Here is a 26,926-nt window from a genome sequence, read left to right as displayed (position 1 = left end):
TATTTGAAACAAATAGAAAATAAATATGTAATTAAATATGAATTGTTTGCAAATCATTTCTTAAAATTCAAATTTCAAATTTGATATTTTTTGAAATTATCAATTACATTCAAGCATCTACATTGAATATTTTATTATATTTAATTTCGATTATGGTTTTAAGTTGTGTGTTACTTCTACAGAATTTATGTTTACTATTCTCTATCATGCTAAATAAAATATAAAAGCTTTTATATAATATTATGTTTTTCAATTTTTTTAAAAGAGTGTCAGTAAATTGTTGTTTTTATTGCTATGTATAGAACTTTAAAATATGTATTTTAATAGAAATTTAATATAAATATTTTTAACATGTCCAAAAAATAATTCTTTTTTAATCAAAATTTATTCATATAATAAATGACAAAAAATTAGAATTTTTAAAAAATGTTTATTTATTCTTTAAAATTTTGACAAACAAAATAATATAATTTTTTAAAATATTTTTAAATTCTTTTTATTTATAGCAGTTCCACCTAACCAAGATAATAAATCAATTTAACGACAAAATATTGCTAAAGATATAACGCACGGTTGAAATACTAGTTAAAGATACAAAATCAATGTTGAAATTTAACCATATGAAAATACAGAACAAAAATTATAATTTATCCCGCTTCATATTTATCGTTTTCCCCCTTTATCTCCTTCCAGAGAATTGAATGTTACCCTTGAATTAAACCTTAGGCGACATAGTTTGTCGATTTAATGATTGTTAGAATATATCTTTTATAGAATTATTAATATATATATATATATATTAATAATATATATATATATATATCATGCAAATATACAAACACATATAAATAAAGTAATAAATTATTAATAAAAGAAAAAAAAGTGTGGGGTAAATATAAATTATTTGATTTTTGGGAAAAAAAAGTATAATATATATGTGTATGTGTGTTGCATGCAAATATACAAACACATATAATTAAATTAATAATATTAATAAAATAAAAAAGTTTGGGGGTAAATATAGATTTATTTGATATTGAAAAAAAAATATTATACAATATCCATCCAATGTTACAAAAGCTTACTTTTTGATTTCATCTTTACTGGCTTTCGACAATTCGTCTTCTATGTCTTGCTCCACTTCTCTTACCTGCACCAGTTCACAATGATAAACTCTTAATTAATTTTTGTTTAATAATATATATTCTAAAAGTATTGTGAGTCGTTTTACTTTATTTTCTTTTTAAATTTTTTAAAACGAATTTTAATACGTGTGATGTAAGTTCTATTATGTTCGTATTTGTGTTAAAGATTTGAAGTATTGATTTTATTATGTATGCAACAAATTGATTCCGATTTTTGGTATAATAATTATACATGTTAATGACATTTTTTCAAGATTTGATGGCTTGACGACATGAAATAATATGTACAAATATCATGGACTTTTTGAAAAAAGCATTAGTTAATAGGACAGGTTGGCTTTGGTTGAAGTTTGGCTCAATATAATAATTAGCCGTAATCATTTTAAAATTGATGGGGACATGAGAATAATCATAAGCATGTGATTCACACGTAGGCAAGCTGCTTTTAGAATAATATTTATTATGTCAACTGATCTGGCCAAAGTTGTACATGGTACATTATTATTACTATGAAAAATGATTTTACTTCCGTTATTTTGATTCAATTATTGACGTATGATTGGATACACCGTAAGTTTTTGACTGTCTCATTAATTTTTTTTATATCATATCAATATTTTTTGATATCATGTCAATATTTTTCAATGTTATAATATCAATTAGATCGAAATAGTTAAAAATTAAAATTTGTTGTATCAAACTCAAATTTAAAAAACTTACGAAATCAAAACTTGAAATTGATCGGTTGGATCAAAAAATTATTGGCAAAAACTTGTGTGAAACGGTCTCATGGGTCGTATTTTGTGAGACATGTCTCTTGTTTGGATAATCCATGAAAAATTATTATTTTTTATGCTAGATTCTTGAGATCCTCTCACATTTATCATCATCAGTAATTATTATTATTATATTATTAGGACAAAATTAATCAGTGAGACGGACCTTGTGGATTATATCTTCAGCTTGTTTGGCTTCATCGACTGCTTTTTTAGTAAGATCATCTAACTTATCCAGTGTTTTCCTAAGCTTCGAATCTCCGGGGAGCTTTGACTCAACCTCCTCCACGATCTTGTCCGTTTCCTCCGCTATCCCTTCCACCACGTCCGTCACAACCTCCACCGTTTCTATAGCTTTGTCGATCTTAGCTGCAAACCCATATGTATACATACATGTTCAGTACCCACGTACGATATAAATGACTGGTCAGAAATCAATGTCATAGAATTGATTGTTCTTGATTAATATATACTTGTCTGAAGTCATTCGATCAAACTAAAAACGGGTTCATAATTTCCCCATCTCAAAAATCAGAAACCGATTTCAGAAACTGGTAGACGTACTGACCTTTAAGTCCTACAAAGAGTCCTCCTTTGTGGCCAGCTGCAGGTAGAATCACTGTAAATAGAACGCCTAACAACCATTTTTTCCTGCATAAAAATTTAAAAAAAAAATCAAGCAAAAGTTAAAAAACATCAGTTGACTAAACAAGTATATATCCATTTTTCGAAATTTAACCAAATGTATTATGCATGAAAATGGACGATCCTTGTTTCCACCAAAACAAAGTTGCAGTCTTGTAATGTCTCAAACATAAGTTTTAGCTAGCTACCATGGTGCGGTAGAAGGATCTGAAGAAGACGATGCCCTGGGCAGAGAGTTCTTTGAAATAGTGACAGCCCTGCAATTAAAAAAAAAAAATTCAATCCAAGCTAATTAAATAAACTATGATGAAAAGGTTCAAGGAGTTTCCAATCAACGTACGTAGAGATCCCATATTTGGAGATGGATTTCAAGAACCTCTGAGATCGATCGACCTTACAGTGTTCTCGAGAGAGGTAGTACGCCGGCCGAATACACGGAAGATGGAGATTGCTGCAACCGTTAACATGGAAGTTGATACATCGGCTTGAGATTTCGGCACTCATGACTCCAATTTTTTTGCTACAAAAAGTTAGTCAGCCTGTTGAAATAAAGGGCTTATACTTTAAGAATGGTGTATGGATTATTGAGATGGAGTGTTGAATTACTCTCCTAGTCTTTGTTTTTCCATTACATTTTCTGACAGAAGATCAAACACATGTTGGAGCTTCTTCTTTTTCCTTCTTTATCTAATAATAGTGTTGGTTGTGGGGCCAAGAAGTGTGTGTGCAGCGTTTATATAGATTTAATCCATTTATTTCGATTATAATTTTTTGTTTAAAATGATATAATCGTTCAAATCTTATTAATATGTTGATAATATAAAATATAATGAATTTCAAAAGACTTGATTATTAGATAAATTTAAAATCTATCAAAATTAATGTAAAATACTATATAAATATAAAATATGAATTTGAAGTTTGTAGTATTACTTCTCTAAACAATAAAAAAAATATTTGAGATCTATAAATTTGAAATTAACAGATGTAAATGCAACGTTATTGTTTGATTTAATTTATTTTTTTTATTACTCCTTATATATTTTGGGTTAAAAATTGATGCACATGATTTGTCTGGTTTTCCTCCATAAGACATGAGACGAGTATTTAGTGATTGTGAAAAAGGATGCATGTCACGGCCTAATCAATCCGGGGACCGAGACACTGTCCTCGAGCTTGAAAAGAACTTATGAGGACGAGGCCTGTAGATCTTATCATATGTTATCCAGATTATATCGTTAAGTAGTCCCTGAATTGCAAATTCGTCGGAGAATGTGTTAAAAGATGGAATCTAAATCCTTACTGTTGGTCAAACGTTCACGTACTTAACAAATTCGAACTTAAAAAAAGAGCTAAAATTTGTGATTTTACTACAATATATAGATTCTTTACACCAAAGTTAATAAAAATTAAATTATATTTTTGTATATTCCAAGACGGATTAGTATATAAATATTTAATTTTTCCACAAATATTGGGAAGGCTTAAAATATTGCAAGAACTTAAGGTCATCTTCAACCACAAAATCTATTTTGGTACAAATTTTACAATAAAATAGTGCGATTTCTGCACCAACTACAACATTCATCTCCAACACATTTACTTCAAATCTTACACCAAAAAGAATATTCTCAAAATATTCTTTTTATTTTACATATATTAATTATTATATTTTATTTAATATATTTTTAATTATGACTAATGTTTTATTATTAATAAATTCAAATAATAATATTTAAGTTTATAATTTAATTATATAACATAAATTAATTAATATACAATATGAATTAATATATGAAAATTATTTAAATTGAAAATTATGAATACAATTCAAACACATTACAGATACAATTTCGATTTTGGAGGATACAACTTCAAACACAACACAATACAGATACAAACACAATACAATTATGCAAAAGAGAAAGACATCAGATACAAGATGTTGACACGTTTGAAAAATATTTAAGTGATTTTGGAGGATCCGGATCAAATTTACCAGATCATGATTATCTAGTTTGTTTATCTTCTAAATGTATTTTTCTTTCGATGATTGTCTTTGTATTTGCACTTTGTATTTGAATTATATGTTTCAAGTTGTATTTGTATTTCAATTATCTTTTTCAATTTAGTTATGAATTGTATTGTTATATTAATTTTTTGTATTTGTATTAAATTATATATTAATTAAAAATAAAAAAAAAATTAGTTTTAAAATATTAATAAATAAAGTAAATAAATAAATATTTTAAAAATCAACCATTATTATTTATAATTTTTATGATTAAATATATAATTATTAACATAATAAAATAAATATTATACTATTATTTAAATAATATTTATAATTTAAATACAAATATTTATAATAAATATAAATAAAAAAATTAAAAAATTTATAACAATAATATATATATATATATATATAATATATATAATATATATATATATATATAAACCCTTATTCCAAATTGGCGCAGGGTCTCCTCCTGCACCAAATTTGCCAAAATAGCGCAGCCCAAAATTGTGTTTTACACTATTTTGGTGTAGTTTTGGAGATGGCCTAGATAACTTGAATAATATATTCAACTTTAAAAGTAAGTCCCTTCATTTTTAATATTATAATATATGTGTGTGTGGCATTTATATTTTAAAATTGAATAATTATATTTTATTATTATTTATAAATACACATTTAAGATATTTAGAATTTAAAATGTATTATTTACTATATCACATTATTGTTTTATTTAAAATAACGGATTTTCAGTTCCATGATCGATTCGGTCGAACCAGTCGAACTATTTTTGAAAGTAGAACGATTCGATCACCATCCGATTATGATTTCATTGAACGAGAGCTTGTAGTGCTTTAGTTTTTATCTTGGATCTTGAATTCTGTGTTCAAGGATTTGCATATTTTTATGCGAGTGATGCATCCGTAATTTGGTCGGATTTGAAGGATTGGTATGACATTTTCAATCCATATGGAGTAGTCAGGTCAAGTAAAGAAAAAACACAATTTCCATCTTATTACTATCACACACATCGTGTTTGTCACAACTCGTTAATAATCAATTAAAAAACGTAGAATTATGTAATTTTTTATTTCAAAACAATTAATAAGCATTTTATTTTGGATAATTTTTACCCGAATTTTACTCGTATTTCTTCTAAAATTTGTCAACTTATTAATATTATTGTTTATCTAAATCTCATATCCTTAGTCATTCTCTTCAAATCACATAAGAAAAAAAATGAAATGCAAATCATTTTTAGAGATTTAAAAAGAACTTTTTCCCTTTGCATGTGTTTTGGATTTGGACTTGGGCCTTATAAATTTTATTTTGAGGGCCCTGACTGTGGCAAAGACCTCTTGGGCATCACCTCAGATCCGGACGTGAAGGTAGGTTGAACTTAACGGATTCAAAGATACTCGTAGAAGTGGGCCGAGCTCAATTTTTTGTATTTATCTATTCTATCTATTCTATTTTATTAAGGATGAGCACATGATACTAACTACCTAGGAGGACACCAACTTTTTTTTTCCAATTTTATCCTTATATGATACTAATATTACATTTTTGTTTTTTTGTTATTTTGTTTTTTTTTAAATTTCAATACACACTTTTATTTTTATTTTTTTTATTTCAACAATTCAAATATCAATTTAATCACTTCATAAATTGTCAAATTACACTTTAGTCCATCGATAATGATAAAAAAAATTTGTATACATAAGCATCGTGTGTGCATAATAATTAGTACCTATTAAAGTTGTTACATCTGTCAAAATTTTGATGCTAAAAATTGATTAAATGTTAATTAATATTATATTTAATAATATTTCAATTTCCATTATTATTAATTACTTTATTTTTAAAAATAATAATATTCTTCATTATTTCTAGTATATTTATTTGAATATATTGATTTTAAAACATTAAACAAAAATTTATTAATATATTTATATATGTAATTAAAGTAATAATATATATCTATTCTATTTTATTAAGGATGAGCACATGATACTAACTACCTAGGAAGTCACCAACTTTTTTTTTCCAATTTTACCCTTATATGATACTAATATTACATTTTTGTTTTTTTGTTTTTTTTTAAATTTCAACACACACTTTTTTTTATTTTTTTTGTTTCAATAATTCAAATATCAATTTAGTCACTTCATAAATTGTCAAATTACACTTTAGTCCATCGATAATGATAAAAAAATTTGTACACACACGCATCGTGTGTGCATAATAACTAGTTATATTATTAATTGTGAGACCCTTAGAGTAACTATTTAAGATGACATTAAAATATTTGATTTCATAATTACTTTTCTTACTATATTAAAAATCTACTCAAATTACTCCATGTTTTACATTGAAAAAAATCTAAACAAATATAACAACTCTTCTAAATTGAAAATAATTTCGTGTTAAATGTTACTATTTGATCAAATTAAAAATAATAATAACAAATGCAATGCGTGTGCATCTTTTACTAGTTTATTTACATTAAAAGATAAGAGTGCAAAATTTATTATTTCACTAAAGACAAATTTATTCGAGAAACTTAAATCTATAATGACACATAATAAATACGAACTATACAAGAATTTACAAAAAAATGTGTTATTCATTAATTTAAATAAATAAATATTATAAATAAAAATAAAAATAATTATTTTTTTGAAAAAAACTATCTTAAAATTTGTTACAATATATTTTTGAAGAAAATACTAACTTATTTTACAATAATATGTTATGCGACTTAAAAAATGTTAGAAATCAATAGTCTGATTAAAATGTTTATCGATATATTTACATAAATTTACTCAAGGTAGAAAAAAATAAATATACCTAAATTAATTTGAATAAGTCCCATATGAGATGATCTCACGTATCTATATTAATGAGACATGTCGACTCGGTCCATATCTTGAGTGAAAAATAATAATTTTGTCATAAAACAATATTTGTTCATAACCCGAGTCAGATAAAAAATTTGTCTCATAAATTGATTCGTGAGAAGATCTCACAGAAGTTTTTGTGAATTAATTTTAATATTTTCTTATATTTAATAAAAAATTATACAAAATACATTGAATGTTTATATCAATAGTTTAAAAAATTATTTGAAGATATATTAGGCATTTTAGAGTAAAGAAAGAAATATAAAACATATTTAAAGAAAAAACGGATTGTAAATAAAACTTTTTTAAATGTTTGCATTGATCGTATTATTTTATTTAATTTTGGTTACAATTTTGTATTTTAGGTTATTTTTATATATTTAGTTCTACGTACTTTCTAAAATATTAAATTAACTATAAAACTTTATATTATATTTCCTTTTTCAACTTTTAAGAGGATAATGTTATTGTGAATTTTTTGATATATTAACTGTCCATACATCGTTGTGGCAAAAACTTGTGTGAGACGATCTCACGGGTCGTATTTTGTGAGACGCATCTTTATTTGGGTCATCCATGAAAAAATATTTTTTTATGCCAAGAGTATTACTTTTTATTGTGAATATCGATAGGATTGAATCGTCTCATATATAAAGATTCGTGAGAGCATCTCACAAGAGACATACTCGTTCGTTGTTGTTATTATTATTTTTGTTGTTATTATCATTGTTATTATTATTATTATTTAATTAGAAGTGTAGTATATATATATTTTTTTAATATTTTCAAAAAAAATAATAAAATTTTTAATCAAAATTTTCATCTAATAAATTAATTTTTTGAAAAAAAATTATTTATTCTTTAAATTTTGATAGAGTAATTATATATTATTTTTAAATTTTTTAAATCAATAACAGTTACACTCAACTAATATATCAAATTTATTGATCAATTTGATGATAGGATTGTCATCCTTATTTTAATATGACGAATATTTATTTGTGAGACATGTCAGCTCCACCGATATTCACAATAAAAAGTAATACTCTTGCATAAAAGTAATACTTTTTCATGGATGACCCAAATAAGAGATCTGTCTCACAAATACGATATGTGAGACTGTCTCGCACATATTTTTGCCTTGAATATGATATCAAATAGTATAAAAAATTTATATAATAAATAAATAAATTCATTATATCAATAATTTTAAATAATTATTTAAAAATTAAATTCTCCATGCATCGCACTCTGTTATGCACCCAATCTATCTATATATGTACACTGTACTGTGTCCACACATATATAATATAGTTTATCAAAAAAAAAGTCGTTAAGATTAAAAGTAATTATCGTACTGCAAATGTAAAAAATAAATAAAAAGAAATTGCGTCGGAATAAACTGTATAATTTAGAAAAATGATACCAATCATAATCGAATATTTACCAACTCAAAATTTGAAAAGAAAAAAGTAATTGAAGAGGACTTAATTGCTCGACAAATTGATTTTTTAATCAAATATATTTCAAACCCCCACCTCCCCCACCACCCACCCCAACCCACTACCAATGATAATGGGGCTTGTGATTATTCTATGATTATTATCATTAGTATATGCTAATTCTAATGTTTGTGCAATATTTTGCTAATGTATATTTGAACAAACGAGGAAGAATTACAGATAACAACAATAGTAACAAAAAATGATTTCCAAAAGGACTTAGTTAATTTTCCATTTAAATATGTGGTTTGGGTAATATTAAGCTCTAAAGTCAACTCCTTCCAACTCTAAAGCCTAAATGTGGCGTCTCAAATATACAATGCTACCTCAACGGTAGCTTTGCAAAACAAGACCATGCGCTTCAAAATATCCTGCAAAAATAAGCAAAAATAATATCAATATATCGGAAACCTTAAACTGTCAAAAGAAGTGATTTTGTATCCATACTGTAGATAAATTGAGATCAAACGACAGAATGCAAAATTTCCAAGATGTGCAGGCTGTTTCATTCTTCGGTAAAATTTGTAAATCAACCTTTTCTATCGGCATTTTTTATTCATCTTTCATATTTTTGTTTGAACTTCAAACAGTGGCACAATTGTATAAAAAGGTTTTTGTAGGTTGTTAATGATTTATAGGACAGCCACCGAAACCGGATTTAATATCCAACAGCTTGACCCTTGATTTTTCAAACACAAGATTTACCTTCAAAATCTTAAATTGGAAATATCTTGGGAATATGAAATTTAGAACTACATCGATTTACCTTCTGATTTCGGAATAGCCCGCACTAGATCTCCAGAATTACGCTCAATTGAAGCTTCTTACTGTGATAGGTGGGTAAGGAAATTTGGGGCTGGGCGCCCAGCACAGCGCCAGCTGCATATATATATATATATATATATATATATATATATATATATATATTGTCAATTATCTCGTCAACACGACATTAGCTCATGTCTCGCCACCGATAACAATCATGCAATATTATATTATTGTGTGGTTTTGTATATAATCAACAATAATTTTTTACTATTCCATTATGAAAATAATAAAATATCATATTTAAATAAATATTTCAATTATATAAACATACATTACACGACATATATATATAGTTTTAAAGATATCTATGTGAGCAATGATTAAGGGCATCCGCATCCGTCCACATTAATCTATGTTATTAACTTTCCATCTTCTCAAAAATTATGGGGTCCACGAGCCACATATTCATTACATTAACATTTTCCCATTATTAATACACACTCACATTCATTTAATATCAACTTTCATTATTTATGGGTCTCACTGTCCACTTACTCATTTTTTTTAATTTTAATTAATTCAATATCTTTCTAATTTTGTTAAAATTTTACAACAAATATTATTAAAAATAAATAGTATTATTATTTTAAAAATAACTTAATTTCAATATTCATTAAAATATTATTAAAAAATATAAAAATGTTGGACTTATTATTTAAAATATTATTTAAAAAATGAAAAAACAAAATTTTAATAGTTTTATTGATTATTTTATGAGTTTCATTTATGTAAATACTAATGTAACTAGCCGCCAGATTCAATGTTCTCAAAAATGCAGATTCAACACAAAAATGCAGATTCAATGTTTTAAAAAATGCAGATTATTTTACGAGCTAAGACGATGTTATATTCATTCACTGATAAAGTCTGTCTATTGGATGTACATAACATCAACTCAACCAATATTCACGTAAATGTTAACGGTATAAAATTCTATTAGGTATATTTTTAATTCATTTTAAAGTGTGTGATTTTAGTTATGACAACGCTTATTATCTATTTGATATGTTGACAAGCTAACAAAACCTGGAAACTTCGAAGAAAATGAAATCACACCAATAATTAATACAATTAAATAAAATCGAAGATAATAAAACTTCATCAATCCTGTATCCTTCACCCTTCTTCTTGATCTTCTTTTTCAAGCTCCACGATGCCTTTGATTCACAGAAAAATAGGTGATCCAGTCGAAAGAACTGAAACCAGCAAGAAATATGAATCTTGCGATGTGTGTTATTTTTGTCCATACGATTGCACCACCTACTCGTCACCTCCACCACCTCCTCCAACCACCTCGCACCGTTCATTTTCCATAGTTTTGATACTCATGATTTGTGGGTTAGGTGTTGTTTTTCTCTTGTTTTCTTATCTCGTTTTTGTTAGATATCGCTCGATTCTGAGGAATTCAAGGAGGATGAATCAGTCACCAGTACTGGGAAACTATGGCTTAAACGAAAATCAAGCTGGGCCGATGATGGATCATCACGTATGGTATATCCGCACAGTCGGGCTTCCCCAGTATTTGATCGATTCGATTCCGATATTCGATTATAAAAGAGGGGAAAAGATGATCGAAGGGAGTGATCATTGCCCAGTTTGCTTGAATGAATTTCAAGAAAATGAAAGCCTCAGGCTTTTGCCCAAGTGTAGCCATGCTTTTCATATGCCTTGTATTGATACTTGGTTAAGATCGCACAAGAATTGCCCGGTTTGTCGTTCCCCGGTGTCGATCCACAATACCAATACATCTCTTGCCAACTCAACGAACACGGGCTCGGATCATTCGGGTTCAATACAAAGGCCAGAATTCGAAACAAATGAAACAGCAGATACGCGGGCAGTGCACGAAAACGGAGACGAATCGCATATTGGATTGGGTAATATGGCTCGAGTTTTATCGAACAAGCGGGCTTTTCGGGTACGCAGCGATTTGAGTGATCGTAGAGTAGTGGGAGTGGATCGCGAGTTGGAGAGAGTTAGGAGGTCAGTTTCCATGGATCACTCTTCTGATTCAGTACTGGTTGACATTCGTGAAAACAAATCAGACGAAGGATGTTCAAAAACCTGACTGTCGATGTGTGTAAATACAAGAATTGAGGTGGATATGATTGCCATTTTTGCATCAAAATTGCAGTTTTTTAAGGGCGACAGTATTAATGTCTGAGGTAAAATCTGCGCAAGAACACCGTGCAATCAATGTTTCTTGACTAATTTGGTGTTCCATTCGGGAGACTCGTTAATGTCAAAATCTCGTGTGAGACGGTCTAACGAGTCGTATTTTGTGAGATGGATATCTTATTTGGGTCATACATGAAAAAGTATTACTTTTTATATTAAGAGTATTCCTTTTTTTTTAATATAGATAAGATTGACCCGTCATACAGATAAAGATTCGTAGAATCGTCTTACACATGCTCTACATTTAAATTGTCGCTACCTCAATTTTTCATTCACTCGATTGTTGCACACTTAATGTGGACGTCTTCGTCACGGAAGTTGAATCTTACTTTTTATTTTAATGTTTCTTTTAGTCACGCGTGTAAAGGGTCGAGAGATTTCTTTTTTTATGGATCAAATATGCATAAATCTTGTTTCAAATACATGTAACATTAATAGATAATAGATATAAATATATTTTTTTCGATTGTATCAAATATATAATTTATATTCTATATTGTAATTAGCAGTATACGTACATATATTAAATATGTAACCGTTTATTGAATAAATTAAATTAATATAAAATAGAAAGTTTGTGGGTAAATTTTTCTTTTTCGACGAATAATTATATATATATGATATGGAGTGAGTATTTGGAAAGAAGTATTTGGCCAATATGGAACAATCCGTCTACACAAGATTTAGAATGTTTATCGAGTTAAAAACATTTTGATATACGAACTATTGATAAATTAACAAATTAATAAATGAATTATTGTGAATTATTCAATTGAAAACTCAACCGTAAACTGCTCGTTTCACATCATTTGGTTCGTAAATGTTTCGTTCCGCATGATTTCTTTGTTATGCTATGATGTCTTGAAAACGAACTGTTATAATTCGAATTAAAAGTGGTAAAGAAATTTCCGGGACATGATAAGATATAAGGCCCTCATGCGGTGTGTTACAATAACCGATATATGATCTCACCTCCTTAGAAGAGTAACAATTAGAGACTGATCAGTATATCATGAATAAAGATATGAAATACACTGTTTTGTAGTATCAATTATAACGAGTTGATGCCCAATTTTTAGGGGTTAGTTCTTGAATCGAAAAATATTTCAATTTTTAGGGATTGAAATCTATATATCAGTAAATATCTATTTTTTTTTCTTATTATATTGTTGTACGATGTGAACTAGTTGTTGTGTTTGTTGTTTATGTTGACTTTTTATCGTGGAAAAGTGGTTGTGGTTTGCGGACGATGTTGTGCACTTGAATAATTTGTGCGCGCGTTTAGTGTTATTTACGTCTGTAAGGTTGAATGTGATGTTTTTAAAGTTTGGTTTCAGTGGTTGGTATATGAATGACTAATTCATGTTCAATTTCTATCATAAATAAATTATAATATTAATAATCGTTTATTTCATATGATAAGATAAATAAATGATATATAATAATAGTAATTATAAAATAATACGTAAGAATAAATAATACATTACGATAAATTATATTATGTTTGACATGATTTTAAATTGATTAATTATTATTTTTAATTATATTATAATCACTAAAATGTCATCATCATATTTTAATTAGTAATATATTCTTAAAATGATTGAATAAATAAATAAAATTTCTAGAATTAATTTATTTAAAAAATTATAAATAAAATTAAAATATTATATTAATTATTAATTTTTTACTTAATTTCAATCTCCGAAAACAACCAAAAAAATCGATTAATATTATAGAAAATAAATTAAATTTGATCATAACATAAATATGTATTTATTGTGATAATTAAAATAGTAATACAAATATGAGTATTAAATAATTCTTAATAAAAATTATAATATTACATTTAATAATAATAATAATAATAATAATAATAATAATAAAATGATTAATAATAATTAAATTAGTTATAATATTAGTCAAATAAAAAATTATGTTAAAATATTATTAAATTTGTTGAATTTATAATTTTTAAATTTTAAGATATTAAAAAATATAAATTAATCAACATCATCCATTCTCCACAAAAGATTATATAACTACCAACAAAAAGACAATAATGCATATATTGCATGTTGATTGCTGGGTGGGGGCTGAATGAGCCTATCACAATCTTAATCATGCACACTAAACACATGATAAGTGAAAATTAAAAATCAATCATCCCTCATCATATACACCAAACACTACCTATATATTTTGATGTAAAATTTGGACCTAGGTACATAAATTACTATGATATGGATTAAATCCTAACAAATTAGGCATTCATTAGAAAAAATTAGGTATTTTTTATAATGAAATATGTTGTAAAATGTGAACATCGATACATCGTAAAATTTGAATGTCGGTACATAATGACCTTTAATACGGAGTCATACGTACCAAATTAGGTAGTAATTGGACAAAACTTGGTATTTCGATGATTTTTTGGGAGCACGAAGTCTGTGAATAAGCATTAACATACAATGGAACAATTGCATTTTTTCGTAAAATTTGCTATTCACTAATAACGTCACTGCCATGGTGAGCAAGTTTTACAATTTGAAATTTGGTAAATTTCAAATATCTTTTCGTTATAATTAAGCACTTATAGTTACAATTAAGCACTTATAGAAGTTCATATGAGCACTGGTTGGTGGGATCCGTGGTATCCCGAAATAATATTTCGATTTCTGGAGTAGGTAAGCGCTTGATCAATGGTCAGAAGTTTGATCTCCCTACCAATACCTTCTTGGACAAGTTTGTCTCAGAGGGCTTGTCGAATGTGATTCAACTTGCTAATGTGATTTGCAGACATTGCATTATTTTGGAGATTTACATAGTGCGGCACTGAAAGGTAATGGATATGAATTCTCACGTCATAAAAAACACCTCATAGGATAATACTATAAGGCTGTGTTTAGTTGGGGTGATTAGGTGAGTTTATTATTTTTTTTTAACCCACCTAATCACCTTTTTGGTACGTTTTTTATTTAACCAAGTCAATCCCTCCTATGAATGATTAGGTTATATTAGGTGTGATAAAATAATCACTCACCACTCCCTAGGATTATTTATCACACTCTTAATCCATCATATTTTTCCAATTTTATCCTCTCCTAAATCCAAACTCACACCCACTTCCCTCCACCGACCGCCAGACGACCACCCCCGTCGTCGGCCGACCGTCACCGACCGCCGACGACCGTTGCCGACCGGCCGCCGCCTCCTCCTGTCGGCCGACTGCCGACCGATAGCCTGACCATCGTCGTTGTCGCCGTCGCCGCCGTTTCTGGCCGGCCAACCACCGTGAACCACCTCTGTCGCCGACCGCCGCCACAAAACTGGAAGGTCAATTTTGTCAATTTATCAAAAGATTATTATTTATCACATTCTTAACAATCATACCAAACATAATATTATTTTATCATTATCTACTTCAATCATTTTTTTTATCATTTCTCTCTTAATCATTTCATTATTTTATTCTTCAAACCAAACATAGCCTAAGTTGTTATAATCATAATATTATATTATAGATAGTAAATAATATTATTGTGTTATTCGTGAGATTCAATTGAGTCATTTACAATAGTTTATACTTTGTCAAATTATCGATATTTTATGTACAAAATGTTTTTTTAACTAATTATTTATCTAAAATATTGGAACACAACATTTCAATAACGTGAATAAACCAAACCGATGCCTGTATGAAATACATTGTCCTTAAAACAGATTCGTCCCCTCCGGTATGTGCTTCGAGGATGTACTTAGACGTCTGTTTCTCAGGATACAACGGAACAACTAGCATTAACCTAGCACGAGACACCACTACAACGAACTGAAGATACCTGAACTTTATCACGAGGGCAGAGAAACAGCAGCTGGAGAAAAGAGCAGCAGCCGAGACAACAAAGAAATGTATCGAAGGAATGAGAATGCATGAGAGTGTGTCTTGTACGTCTGAAAGACTTGAGGTTGACTCTATATATAGGCACTTGAGTTCTACATGGACAGTCACTGCTGGCCATCCGAAAGGCCAAAGGTCAGTCCAGCTAGAGCACCAAAGGGTAGTCCAGCTGGAGCACCAACAGGCAGGCCATATGGAGAGTCAGGCAGATGGAAAGTCATCCATAACAGAAATTTTTCGAAAATAAAAAATAGCAAAAGCTAGTGAACCTTGGTGAAAAATTTTGCCTTAATCGATTCGACATTTGAAACATCAATTTTGCTTTGATCGGAGATGGAGCACCAACAGACAGACCATATGGAGAGTCAGGCAGATGGAAGGTCATCCATAACAAAATTCGGCAGATAGAAGGTCATCCATAACAGAATTTTTTCGAAAATAAAAAATAGCAAAAGCCAGTTAACCTTGGTGGGAAATTTTGCCTTGATCGGTTCGACATTTTAAGCATCAATTTGGCTTTGATCGGAGATGGAGCCCAACAGGCAGGCCATATGGAGAGTCAGGGAGATAGAAGGTCATCCATCCTTTACAGAATTCGGCAGATGGAAGGTCATCCATAACAGAAATTTTTCGAAAATAAAAAATGGCAAAAGCCAGTGAATCTTGTTGAGAAATTTTGCCTTGATCGGTTCGACATTTGAAGCACCAATTTTGCTTCGATCGGAGTTGGAGCACCAACATGCAGACCATATGGAGAGTCAGGCAGATGGAAGGTCATCCATAGCAGAATTCGACAGATAGAAGGTCATCCATAACAGAATTTTTTCGAAAATAAAAAATAGCAAAAGCCATTGAACCTTGGTGGGAAAATTTGCATTGATCGGTTCGATATTTGAAGCATCGATTTTGCTTTGATCGGAGATGGAGCCCAAAAGGCAAGCCATATGGAGAGTCAGGGAGATGGAAGGTCATCTATAACAGAATTCGGCAGATGGAAGGTCATCCATAACAGAATATTTTCGAAAATAAAAAATAGCAAAAGCCAGTGAACTTTGGTGGGAAATTTTGCCTTGGTCAACATTCAACGCACCAATTTTGCATTGATCGTCCGACATTCGATGCACCCAAATCATGCTCGTACGTTTTTTCTATTGCAAATCGAACCCGAGATTTGCACAATTTTCCATTCAAAAAGAACAAGCTCAATAGGCCAAATGACTCGAGCTTATTTTCTGCGTGTGAATGGCTTGTGATGCATTTCTACAGCATCGGGGCAGCGAATTTCTCATGGGACTGTTTTTTTCTGCCAATGCGTTTTATTCTGTTTGTTCATCTTTTCAATTGGATGATCAGTTTTGCTCTGGCACTGGCATTTTGTTGGGACTTTATGCGATTCATTTGTTTGTTTGATTTGCTTGTTGTTAGGTGGATTTTGGAGATGCCACGACTTAAATTCTTTTTACTACTTGTGTTTTTTGTGTTGGGATTCTTGAATTCAGCTGAGGGATTGGAATCCCTCAGCTGAATTCAAGAATAAGGGGAGTGAATTTGGGTGGATGGTTGGTGTTTGAGGGTGGATAAAGCCTTCGCTTTTTCATGACATTCCAAAAGGGGATATGCTTGTAAGTTGGTTTCTTTAAATTTTTGTTTCCATGTTGGAAAATGAGGGCTAACAGTGAATGTAAGTTGTAAGACCGAGCGTTTGTCGCTTTACCAAAAGCTATAGATAGTAGTAATAGTGCAACTCAAATATTTTAAACACCCAATAATCTCCCTCTCAATAATTACACTCTTTGTAATCAATAAAAATCGAACCCGAGACCTTGGCTCTGATACCAATTGTAAGACTGATCGTTTGTCGCTTTACCAAAAGCTATAACTAGTAGTAATGATGCAACTCAAATATTTTAAACCGCACAGTAGCTCAAGCACCACGGTTCGATCGTTTATTGCACTTAACATAAGTGCATCATTTTATATTGTGTACAATATTCAGTAACCCTGATCTCCTCTCTGGGTCCATCCATCACTATTTTACCCATTCCAAATGTCAGAGTTCATTCGGTCAACCGAATATTTGTGGTTTGATTATATATACATTGTGTAGGATGGAACGGAAATTCAATTAAAATCAGTGACATTGAAGAATAATATTTCTGCTGAGAACGGTGGCTGTGCGACGGTTACCATTGACAGGGATACTCCTCACTCTTGGGAAACATTTCTGGTCAGACACATAATTTGAATTGCTTCTGTTCTTGTTCCAAAGGTCTTGAGTGTTGATGTAGTTAGCTTTTAGCAAAATATAATTTGTCTTCCACCAATAATTTGTTGCTTTATGAAGTCATATAACAAACATTATGATTACAACTATTGCTGAATTTCAGAAATTCCTCTGTAATATATCAAAAACATCAGATATGTGAAAATCAAATCCAGATCATTGGGGTCCTAGGAGTAGTCTTAAGGCTCTTAATATCGGTTCTTTTTAAGTATTGAACTAGTTAATGATGTTTGATATGAGAAAAAATATACCACCGATTAGGTTGATGAATTAAACAGCTTGATACTTAATCCAGGTGTGTTTCTCGTCACGATTTTTGAAGTTCAATTGTATTATTGTGGATTAAGGGTGGATAGGAATTGCTTATTTCAGTTCCGGATTACTTGGGGGTGGCCAATGCCTTGAAAAAATTTGTTACTTGGCGTGGATATCAAATACTTGAAAAATATCGTCCTCTTCTTACTTCAGCTTTGTATTTGTTGATGTTTTCTATAAATCGAGTAAAGATCATTCTTATGGATAAGTCGGTTCACAAATTCTTGGCTTGCCATCAGCATGTGAAAATAACTGGTATTTTCTCTTGTTGAAACTTTTTGATATGCAAGGATTATATTATTACTTGCTTATTTCTCACCAGTTATGGAGAGTTTCGGAGTCAATATTTCAGTTCCACACTTCTGAAGGACAATTTTTAACCTGCAGCGGCGATGAAGACAACATAACCGCAGTGGCCCAATTGCCATCTGGAACATAAACATATTACCTTGAAAGAAATAATGACAATCGAGTCCACATTAAACTCAAGACGGTACTTACATAGAGGTACAATTTCACTGATTCTGTTAGTCAAAAGATTTTCACGGCATTTTTGTCATAGATGGTTTTTTGCCTTTATGGATTTTCACTGGGAGTGCAAATGCAATTTTCCCCTTATCTTTTAGACCATCAGTTGCTAGAAATATTTTCTCCCATTGGTTACAAGATAACTATGTTTGTCACAATCCTAGCCAAGGTTCTGATTATTTTGTGTCAAAAAGATCGAGGGTTGGATAAGATCTGTCGGGTAGAAAGATATCCATATCAATAGTTTTCTACTGACGGCGCGAGTACATGGAAATTCATTGCAACCATTGCATTTGGGTTGCCTTTTATATTGGGAAACAATGATAAAACACCTCTTTAACTCTCTGAATGATTTTTTCGTTCCTTGGTAACACGAATCTATTCCTTCCTCTTTGATGATGGAGGTAATGTTTAGGTTACTTGCATCGATCAATTTGTCTCATTGTTCGTAAAGGAGATCCGCCTTTGAAAATTTTCCAATTCTTTCAGTGTAATTACTGGGTTATGGGAAAAATTCTCGTTTCATGTACAAATCCTTCTGTAAAGGGTGAGCATGAGCTTAACTAGATCATGACCTCGTGAATTCCATTATTGTGCTATTTTAAAACAGCACCTCATGATGTAGAATAAACTAGCAAGATGGCAAGATGGGCTTGTCATCAGTTTAGTTGAGAAAATTTGTGAACTCTCTTGCTGCGATTATTGATAGAAATATGAAATATGCATTTTTTTATAATATACGTTCTGATTATTATATGATGTACCCAGCATATATAGTTCTAAGGTTTGGACCAAATTATAGTGTAAAATATCGCTCATTTTTAGTTGTAACATTTTTTTCAGAAGAAGGTCGTTACAACCCTTTCATCAGATAAGGTAGTTGATATTTTATTTCTTTAAAAGACCATTTTCAAACCTGGTGCCATTTTGATTTGCATTACCACTCACTTAAGTTCCACCAAGATCTTTACAATATATCCGCCCTCCTTGTATTTAGACTGCATTTTGATGGGTCACTATGGATGATTTTTTTTCTGTGCATAAGTTCTTCACGTTGTCCATATTTAGACTATCAAGAATAGTTAATTGCTAGCTGGCATATTGTTGCTCCTAGCAAAATTGAAGATTTCAAAAGTAGCAACTTGTTTGTTTCAAAGCGGTTTTATCTTCACTAATTGGATGGCCTAAAACTCTGAAATCATCATTTTGAGGCTCGCATCCAAAAAAATGTTCTATCAAGTTTAGTTCTTGCTTGGTGCGTCTGTACTCTGTACAACTACTTTCTTGTGCTCTTTGATACAGATTAATACTGGTGAACAAATCAGCATTCAATTCATCTGGCATTTGAGTGACACCGAGTGCTCAAATGGTTCTTAATGAAATGCATTGGTGATTGAGAAGTGGAAGCGCTTGACAATGCATTCTCATGGGCACAGTAGGTTTTTTTCATTTGCCATTCTTTTTCAAAATTTTGTTGCTGGACTCTTTTGTCTTTGATTGTGAATGTTACACCACATTCCACAAAACTCTTAGCAAAATTTTCCTGTAGTATTCGTTTTGCTGTGACACCAATTTGTTGAAATCCACAAGAACATGACTTTCCAAATAGGTATTGTGAACATATAAAGACCAATAATCTAGTGCAAGTCGTGATGGGTTTACGGGCTGGGCTACACCAGAGTATATCTCCAAAACACTAGAAGTGATTGATTTTCTTGCTTCAAGGTCAGTTCTGTTGCTGTTGAATTGTTGTACTCCCCTACCCATTTTGGTTTCGTATTGAAAAATTAATCAATCTCAAAATTTTCGAGACCTGACTATTATGTTTTTGGTTCTTCAACTGAGATATGATTAACATCTTTTAGCTTGTTGTCACTCGAAGGCTTCATAGTTATTTAAGATTTTCTTTTTCAGATTTTTTTTCTTTGTAAATGTGTCAGGGTTGGTTAAGGTGTCTAATTTTGTTTTATGCAATTATAGTTACCCTAATTTCAGCTTTCTGAAGTTAAATCACGATGAGTCTCATGAAATGTGTGCATGTTTGTTGATTAAATCTTATGTCTAAATCTCGAGGTCCAACCTGATTCACTTGTAGGTAACATCCTGCATTACTTGGGATTGAGCTATTGAATGAGCCATTTGCTGCCACAGTTCCTTTGGACATCCTAGTTTCATTCTACAAACAAGGATACCAAATTGTCCCAAAATACACCTCTACAGCTTATGTTATATTCCTCCAAAGAATTGGCAATGCAGATTCATACGAACCGTACCAAGCTAATTTAGGCAGAGTAAATACGGTTATTGATTTGCATTACTACAATTTGTTTGACACACTTTTTGCCAATATGAGTTCATTAGATAATAATCTGTTTCTATATAAGAATAGACAACAGATACATGCTCTGAATGATTCAAATGGACCGCTAGTTTTTATTGGTAGTTTCACAATCCTCACTATTTCACAGGCTCTTCAAATATTTTCTTCTCTCTTTATCATGTTAACTTTCAAACTTCTTGAATAATAATTTTCCTTTTTCATGTGATCGTATAAGACAACAAATAATAAATTGTGAGATCGTTGATCTGATTGGTTGCAGGAGAATGGGTCAATGAATGGTTTGTGAATCACGGATCTCAAACAGAGTATCAAGATTTCGGAAGAGCCACCCAGTTAGATGTATATAATGCTGCCTCATTTTGGTGGTCGTACTAGACGCTCAAGAATGACAGGAAGCACTGGGATTTAGAGTGGAACATTCTAAACAACTATCTCCAACTACAACAAGGTAATGTTATATGTATCCTATCATGATCATGTACATATATATGACAGTTAGGCTGCGAAATTTTCTGCATCAATATATTGACAGAGCAGCTCGTTTTCTTTGGTGCTTTGACAGATTTTGAAACATCTAATGGTAAGTCCCGTAAATTCGTTCTAGTGACTAATGGACTGTGTTGCAGTCGGTTTTAGTTAGGATCTGAACTACATATGTAATGCCTTTTTCTACAGGTGCTTCATCATTCAGGCAAATATCCAAGTTTATATTGTTGCTTGGATTTGCATTCGGCGATTTGCCACTGTGATTCGAACTGAACTGAACACCTGGGCTGGGTTGTTTGACTGGCTAACTTTGTGTCACAGGCCTCTGCCATGGCTATGAATGTGCACAGGGAGAATGCAAAGCAACGAATAACCCCCCCATAACCGGTCGAGAATCATCATGTTGTTTTCTATTATCCTTTCACATACACTACACTAGCCACTGCTTCACGCGATCCCTCGCTCATTTCGTACATAAAAATAAGATTGATTTACAAATATAAACATCGATACAAGTTATTGTGATAGAAGTACTTATCATTTGATATCCAGATGCGAGTAATATTAAATCACAATTTTTTTTACAATATACTCGATCGTATCACTGACAATGCCAAGCAAAATTACAAAGTCATTGCTAACTTGTCTGCAAGAATTTGATCATGCAACGTATCTCTTATTGTCTGCCCACTTTCGGACATGCATAGTGGCCTTCTCTGCCTGCAATATGAAAGAAAGCATCCCTTACTAACGAGAAAAGAAAAACAAAGAGAGAGAGATAATAAATAATGGTAAAAAAAATTCAGATTTAAGTCAGTTTTTTTACCTCTTTTTCCCAATCACATCGCACGGTAATAATTGCCAAAATCAAAGTTTGCACTGCTGTTCCACCAAAAATCATCCCAGCCCATATACCCTGCTCAAAATATATAAATAACTACATGTCACTCGATTTCCATAATCTCATATTAAATAAATAGATGTGAATTTTCCCTCCTAGAAAACCAAATGTATAGTTTTTTTTCCTCGATCTGAGATGAGATTATTACAACTGAGTCTTGAATTAAGACCTTGTCTCGAACTTGAGACTTTGGTGTCAGACCGACTACAAGTCGTCAAACACCAAATGTATAGTTTATATAGCATCAATTTTACAAATACTTTGTTGATTACATTTTCAAACAGCAGTAAATTAAAAAAAAAAAGAAAGAAAGACAAATGGTTCATACCATGACTCCTTGGTGGAAAACCCAACCCATTAAAACTCCGAGAGGGATTCCGAGCAAATAGTAGCAGCCAATGTTGATATATGCCACATATGATTGCCAACCCGATCCAACAGCCACCCCTTAATTAAATAAAAAATAAAAAAAATCCAAATGCTTAAATATGGAAAATAAAAAAAAAGTTCCAAGTTAATAAAATCTTTAACTAGAGGGTTGAATTATAAATTAGTAATTAATAAGTTAGTAAAAAGAAGATACCTGAAAGAATAGGCTGAACACTGTTGAGGAGAATAGTGAAGGCCAGGAGAATGGAGAGCTTGCTAACAGCTTGGAGCACTGGTTGGCTGGTGGTGAATATAAGGGCAAGCTCATTGTGGAAAAACATTATCAGCACCCAAAATATTAGGCCGATTATGGATGACGTCATCACCGATACTATCGTCGCGAATCTCGCTCCTTTCCCGTTCCCCGCTCCGAGTTCATTCGCCACTCGTACTCTATGTTTGTCCAAAAACATGTGCATATAAATTATTAAGCGAGGTAGATGTCAAAACTTATAGAGACTATTTAAGTTCTTGGATCATACATTCATTTTGATCAAATTAATGATTGGTTACAAATTTTAAAATTTATGGGTAGATTGTAGACTTCAAACCCGTACTACATACAAAAAGATTGTACCAAATGGACTTGTCTCACCCACCAGATTAGCTGGCTCTCCTCCCCGGGTTCGATCCCCCTCTTCGTGTGTGTTCTAATAAAAAAAAAATGGACTTGAATTTTGTCTCTAAGGTACGATGATATCATAACGAACAAGTGATGACGTATAGACCAAGGAAATTCTACAATACACCCAGGGAAAAAACTCTCGGCGTAACTTTTTGTACGAGGTGTTCGTGAGAACATCTTAATTTAATATGTACCTACAGTGGAGATCATTAAGTCTAGAAAAATGAAAATAATATGTAATAAAAACGAAAAGGTAATCGAGTATTAGAGATCAGACAGAGAAATGAACTTTGTATTTATTCGACATCGAATGAGACAGTTAAAACTTGTATGAAAGAATACGAAAGAAAGGACGTACCCAGTGCCAGCAAAAAATGCAAGAGGAATCATCAGCTCCCATCCGTTGATATTCATGCTATCCCATCACAAAAAAAAGAAGATAAAATAAGGTCCTATAAAAAAATAAATTTGAGATTTTTCTAACCACGCATTTAATTCTTATTATCCTCGATAAATACCTAAATGAATGGTCCGTCCACTTCATGATATGTAATATAAGAAAAGTAACAAAACAAAGCAGGCCAAGGGGAACCATATATTAATATATATATTTATGTCATACACGAAAAATAAATAAATTAATATATTAGTTCCATTGATTTTTATTAACGTTGATACTTTATGTGATGTGTTTGATTAGAGAAGTGGACAAAGACAGCGGACAGAAAACAAATGGAGAAACATATAAAAACCAAGAATTGTACATAGTAATTAAACTCAGCCAAAGTCGTCACGTAACGTGTTGCAAATGCACAATCCAATTTGGCATCAAAGTTGTGAATAAAATAGGAAAGTTCGGTCTTTTCAAATTTTTTGCCGAGAAGAACACCACAATTAATAGATGAAGGCCAAATTGCATATTTTTTGTAATAAAGATTTTGTTCTGTTTTCAAATTTCAGTTTTATTCAATTATATTTTCTTTGTAATTTTGATGATTTTTCCGACTATGGCGTTGATCCAACATGATGACACGATGGTCACGTGTAGGGTTTCATATCAACATTTCAATTGAAGAATAACAAGAGTTGACAAATTTTGGAAGGTACAGGACAAACTCAATTTTTACCACATAGAAAACCAACCATGAAGAGACAAATATCTGTGACCCAAAAAATCCCGATAGACCAATTAAATATTGTTTGGCAAAACTCCTAATTGATAAATTTACTTTGACTTTTATTTTAAACAAAATAATTGATGAGTAGAGTACTAGAGTTTCATACATATAAAAAAGCACATATGATGTTGAATTGAATAAAAAGTAATTTTGACATTTTCTTACCATACAGACAATGCATCCACCGCAATTTTGGCATTCTCCAAATTCCCCGTCATCACTATTAGAATCCGGTAGTACCAATTCTCCAAACTGTTCGTCGGAAGATGAATCAATGTTAGATTCACAAATAATTCTATTATATTACTGTAATTTTCAGTAACCAATTTTGATAAGTGTCCATCGACCGTGTCTATATGCAATGCTGATACGACACTCACATGTTAAATACGATGACAAATCATATCAAAATAGTGAACATCATGATAGAGATAAATATTTTGCGAACTTGTGATTGAATGTTTAATTACTGAGAGGCTACGGCCGGTAACATACCAAAGCATGACACCGGAAGAAGCTGATAGTTTGAGAAAGTCCCACAGGCCAGATAACGCCTCGACGGAGAAGCCAGTCCAGGTAAGCGGGCAGCCGCCGCAGACAGTGTACGAAAACAAGCCCAACACGATAATCCACCACGAAAAGTTCAGGGTAAGAGCAGTGCCCACCACTCCAAATTTCAGCCTGTACACTATCAACCAGCTCAACAGTATGTGCGTCACAAAAGCTATCAGATTTACCCAAGCAGTCACGCTGTTCTTCAGCTGACTTTGCAGGAATCTCTGCAGTGGAAACTGGAAAGCGAAGCTGAAGTGGAGAGGGATGAAACAGAGAACCACCACCCCAGATAGCTCCGCCACGTCCGCCGGCTGCCCCAGAAGTTTCAGAATCGGCGTCGCGAACAAGAACAACGGAAGCGTCACGACGCAGCATGAGAAGAGAACAATCCATGATCTTTGGAGATACACTCCTAGCATGTAGTATTTCTTGGCCCCATATGCTTGCCCGCAAAGGGTTTCCAGCGCACTCGCCATCCCAAGCTAAAACAAAATATTAATATATATACGTAAATCATCATGATTCCACTCCAGAAATTTTGACGTTCTACTCAAAGAACTCGAATTAACAAGAATTGAATTGATAAAAATCTTACCATGAGACCAAAATCGAATCCAAGAATGACATTACTAGCAATGGACATGGCAGCGAGCTCAAGATCACCAAGATGACCGGCAAAGGCTTGCGTAATGACAAACATAGAATACGAGGCAAGTCGACTGAATATCGCCGGGCCCACAACTCTCCAAAGCTTCTTGGATTCAATCCAAATCTTTCGAAAAATCGTCTGATCTTGCTCATCCTCTTCTATGAACTTGACTGAGTATGAGTAATCTAACAAAGGTTCAGTAGTTTCTCCATTTTCGATTCTACCTGCCATTTTTTTCCGATTCTCCGGGTGAAAGTTTCTCCTTTGGAGAGAAACAATCAAGGGTTTGGAAATTGTGATCACCAGAGAGACTAGACCATTCGTTTTTATAGCACTGTAAAGGCCAATATACATTAAACGCATGTGGCTAGAAATTAATTGTGTCTGAATATTATCAATTTTAAATTTTTGTCCTGTTGTGTAGTTATCGGATCTGGCATACTACATCCACCTCCTCATATTAAAATTTTCATTCCAATTCAAATCATCGTCAATATAAACATACTTACATCACGTGCAGAACACGAACTTTTGAAATATAGTTTTGATATGTTATATATTTATCATCTATATTTATGTGAGTACTGATGAGATATCATTCACTTTTTAGATATTTAATTTTTTTATATTTCATCACATCAAAGAGATGATATATCTTCGTTAATGTTTATATAAATATATACGAAAGATAAATATATACGAAAGATGTACAACATGTCAAAATTATATACATCGATCAAGAC

The 26,926-nt window shown here is 31.3% G+C and overlaps 3 protein-coding genes and 1 long non-coding RNA gene across 5 annotated transcripts; 2 read left to right on the top strand and 2 right to left on the bottom strand.

Annotated features, from left to right (window-relative positions):
- Nucleotides 1–1,007: 1,007 nt before the first annotated feature.
- Nucleotides 1,008–3,242, bottom strand: LOC142522433 (uncharacterized). The gene is made up of 5 exons (XM_075625816.1): nt 2,907–3,242; nt 2,755–2,823; nt 2,490–2,572; nt 2,088–2,290; nt 1,008–1,150 (listed from the first exon to the last, which is right to left on the bottom strand). The coding sequence occupies exons 1-5, from the start codon at nt 3,068–3,070 to the stop codon at nt 1,082–1,084; spliced, it is 588 nt and encodes a 195-aa protein (XP_075481931.1). The 5' UTR covers nt 3,071–3,242; the 3' UTR covers nt 1,008–1,081.
- Nucleotides 3,243–10,832: 7,590 nt separating this feature from the next.
- On the top strand, nt 10,833–12,218 carry LOC142522464 (uncharacterized). The gene has a single exon (XM_075625885.1). The coding sequence runs from the start codon at nt 10,970–10,972 to the stop codon at nt 11,882–11,884; it is 915 nt and encodes a 304-aa protein (XP_075482000.1). The 5' UTR covers nt 10,833–10,969; the 3' UTR covers nt 11,885–12,218.
- Nucleotides 12,219–17,088: 4,870 nt separating this feature from the next.
- LOC142522263 (uncharacterized) lies at nt 17,089–22,175 on the top strand. Of its 2 annotated transcripts, XR_012814435.1 has the most exons (7): nt 17,089–17,514; nt 18,000–18,119; nt 18,814–18,998; nt 20,322–20,458; nt 21,115–21,808; nt 21,923–21,940; nt 22,036–22,175. It is a non-coding gene; the product is annotated as an uncharacterized LOC142522263 (long non-coding RNA). The 2 variants fall into 2 exon arrangements; XR_012814434.1 differs by adding an exon at nt 20,629–20,744 and having other exon boundaries at nt 20,322–20,454; nt 21,115–22,042.
- A 281-nt stretch (nt 22,176–22,456) lies between these two features.
- Nucleotides 22,457–26,504, bottom strand: LOC142522262 (protein DETOXIFICATION 27-like). The gene is made up of 8 exons (XM_075625505.1): nt 26,130–26,504; nt 25,475–26,016; nt 25,145–25,231; nt 24,160–24,216; nt 23,331–23,569; nt 23,076–23,194; nt 22,673–22,762; nt 22,457–22,566 (listed from the first exon to the last, which is right to left on the bottom strand). The coding sequence occupies exons 1-8, from the start codon at nt 26,412–26,414 to the stop codon at nt 22,507–22,509; spliced, it is 1,479 nt and encodes a 492-aa protein (XP_075481620.1). The 5' UTR covers nt 26,415–26,504; the 3' UTR covers nt 22,457–22,506.
- Nucleotides 26,505–26,926: the final 422 nt, after the last annotated feature.

This window comes from Primulina tabacum, chromosome 13 (genome assembly GCF_025594145.1).
Source record: "Primulina tabacum isolate GXHZ01 chromosome 13, ASM2559414v2, whole genome shotgun sequence".
Classification (NCBI taxonomy): domain Eukaryota; kingdom Viridiplantae; phylum Streptophyta; class Magnoliopsida; order Lamiales; family Gesneriaceae; genus Primulina; species Primulina tabacum.
The sequence above is the reverse complement of the archived record's forward strand: the minus strand, read 5'-3'. Positions and strand labels throughout refer to the sequence as shown.